The 1,576-nt window shown below is 22.1% G+C and overlaps 1 protein-coding gene across 1 annotated transcript; it reads right to left on the bottom strand. All coding sequences in view use genetic code 6, as the record gives it.

The window, feature by feature from the left end:
• Positions 1–18: 18 nt before the first annotated feature.
• On the bottom strand, positions 19–1,460 carry TTHERM_002653466 (cyclic nucleotide-binding domain protein; the record flags this gene model as incomplete). The annotated part of the gene is made up of 5 exons (XM_012795149.1): positions 19–94; positions 354–443; positions 703–792; positions 1,041–1,130; positions 1,390–1,460. The coding sequence occupies 5 exons, from the start codon at positions 1,458–1,460 to the stop codon at positions 19–21; spliced, it is 417 nt and encodes a 138-aa protein (XP_012650603.1).
• Between the last annotated feature and the right edge of the window lie 116 nt (positions 1,461–1,576).

The following is a 1,576-nucleotide window of genomic DNA, read 5'->3' as shown; positions in this document are numbered from 1 at the left end:
TTTACTCAAGGTTAAGTGTCAATTTGAGAGATTAATGCAATTTGCTAAACCAGAACCTAAGCCTGATGCACCTTCATCACCAATTTTATTCTTTCTTTTTAAATATTGAAGAAAAAATATATGATTAAATAGTTTATTAGAAGGAAAAAATGAGGAAAAAATATGAAATAATAAGATTAATTAATAATAAAAGCAAAAGTAGAAAATAAAATGATGAGCTTAATTAACAAAGAAAGAACAAAAAAAAGCAAGCACAATAAAAAGAAAAAGAAAAAGAAAAAAGAGCTTTATTGTTTTTAATTAGTTTTTATAATTAAAAATATCACAATCCAAAACAAATAAACTGTTTTTACTAAAGGTTAAGTGTCAAATTTGAGAGATTAATGCAATTTGCTAAACCAGAACCTAAGCCTGATGCACCTTTATCACCAATTTTATTCCTTCTTTTTAAATATTGAAGAAAAAATATATGATTAAATAGTTTATTAGAAGGAAAAAATGAGGAAAAAATATGAAATAATAAGATTAATTAATAATAAAAGCAAAAGTAGAAAATAAAATGATGAGCTTAATTAACAAAGAAAGAACAAAAAAAAGCAAGCACAATAAAAAGAAAAAGAAAAAGAAAAAAGAGCTTTATTGTTTTTAATTAGTTTTTATAATTAAAAATATCACAATCCAAAACAAATAAAATGTTTTTACTCAAGGTTAAGTGTCAAATTTGAGAGATTAATGCAATTTGCTAAACCAGAACCTAAGCCTGATGCACCTTCATCACCAATTTAATTTTCACTTTTTAAATATTATATCATTAAATAGTTTATTAGAAGGAAAAAATGAGGAAAAAATATGAAATAATAAGATTAATTAATAATAAAAGCAAAAGTAGAAAATAAAATGATGAGCTTAATTAACAAAGAAAGAACAAAAAAAAGCAAGCACAATAAAAAGAAAAAGAAAAAGAAAAAAGAGCTTTATTGTTTTTAATTAGTTTTTATAATTAAAAATATCACAATCCAAAACAAATAAACTGTTTTTACTTAAGATCAAGTGTCAAATTAGAGAGATTAATGCAATTTGCTAAACCAGAACCTAAGCCTGATGCACCTTCATCACCAATTTAATTGAAACTTTTTAAATATTGAAGAAAAAATATATCATTAAATAGTTTATTAGAAGGAAAAAATGAGGAAAAAATATGAAATAATAAGATTAATTAATAATAAAAGCAAAAGTAGAAAATAAAATGATGAGCTAAATTTACAAAGAAAGAACAAAAAAAAGCAAGCACAATAAAAAGAAAAAGAAAAAGAAAAAAGAGCTTTATTGTTTTTAATTAGTTTTTATAATTAAAAATATCACAATCCAAAACAAATAAACTGTTTTTACTCAAGGTTAAGTGTCAAATTTGAGAGATTAATGCAATTTGCTAAACCAGAACCTAAGCCTGATGCACCCATATCAACAATTTAATTGCAACTTTTTAAATATTGAAGAAAAAATATATCATTAAATAGTTTATTAGAAGGAAAAAATGAGGAAAAAATATGAAATAATAAGATTAATTAATAATAAA

The sequence above is a fragment of the Tetrahymena thermophila genome, assembly GCF_000189635.1.
Source record: "Tetrahymena thermophila SB210 genomic scaffold scf_8255528, whole genome shotgun sequence".
Classification (NCBI taxonomy): Eukaryota; Ciliophora; class Oligohymenophorea; order Hymenostomatida; family Tetrahymenidae; genus Tetrahymena; species Tetrahymena thermophila.
Note: the sequence above shows the minus strand (reverse complement) of the source record. Positions and strands in the feature narration are given on the sequence as shown.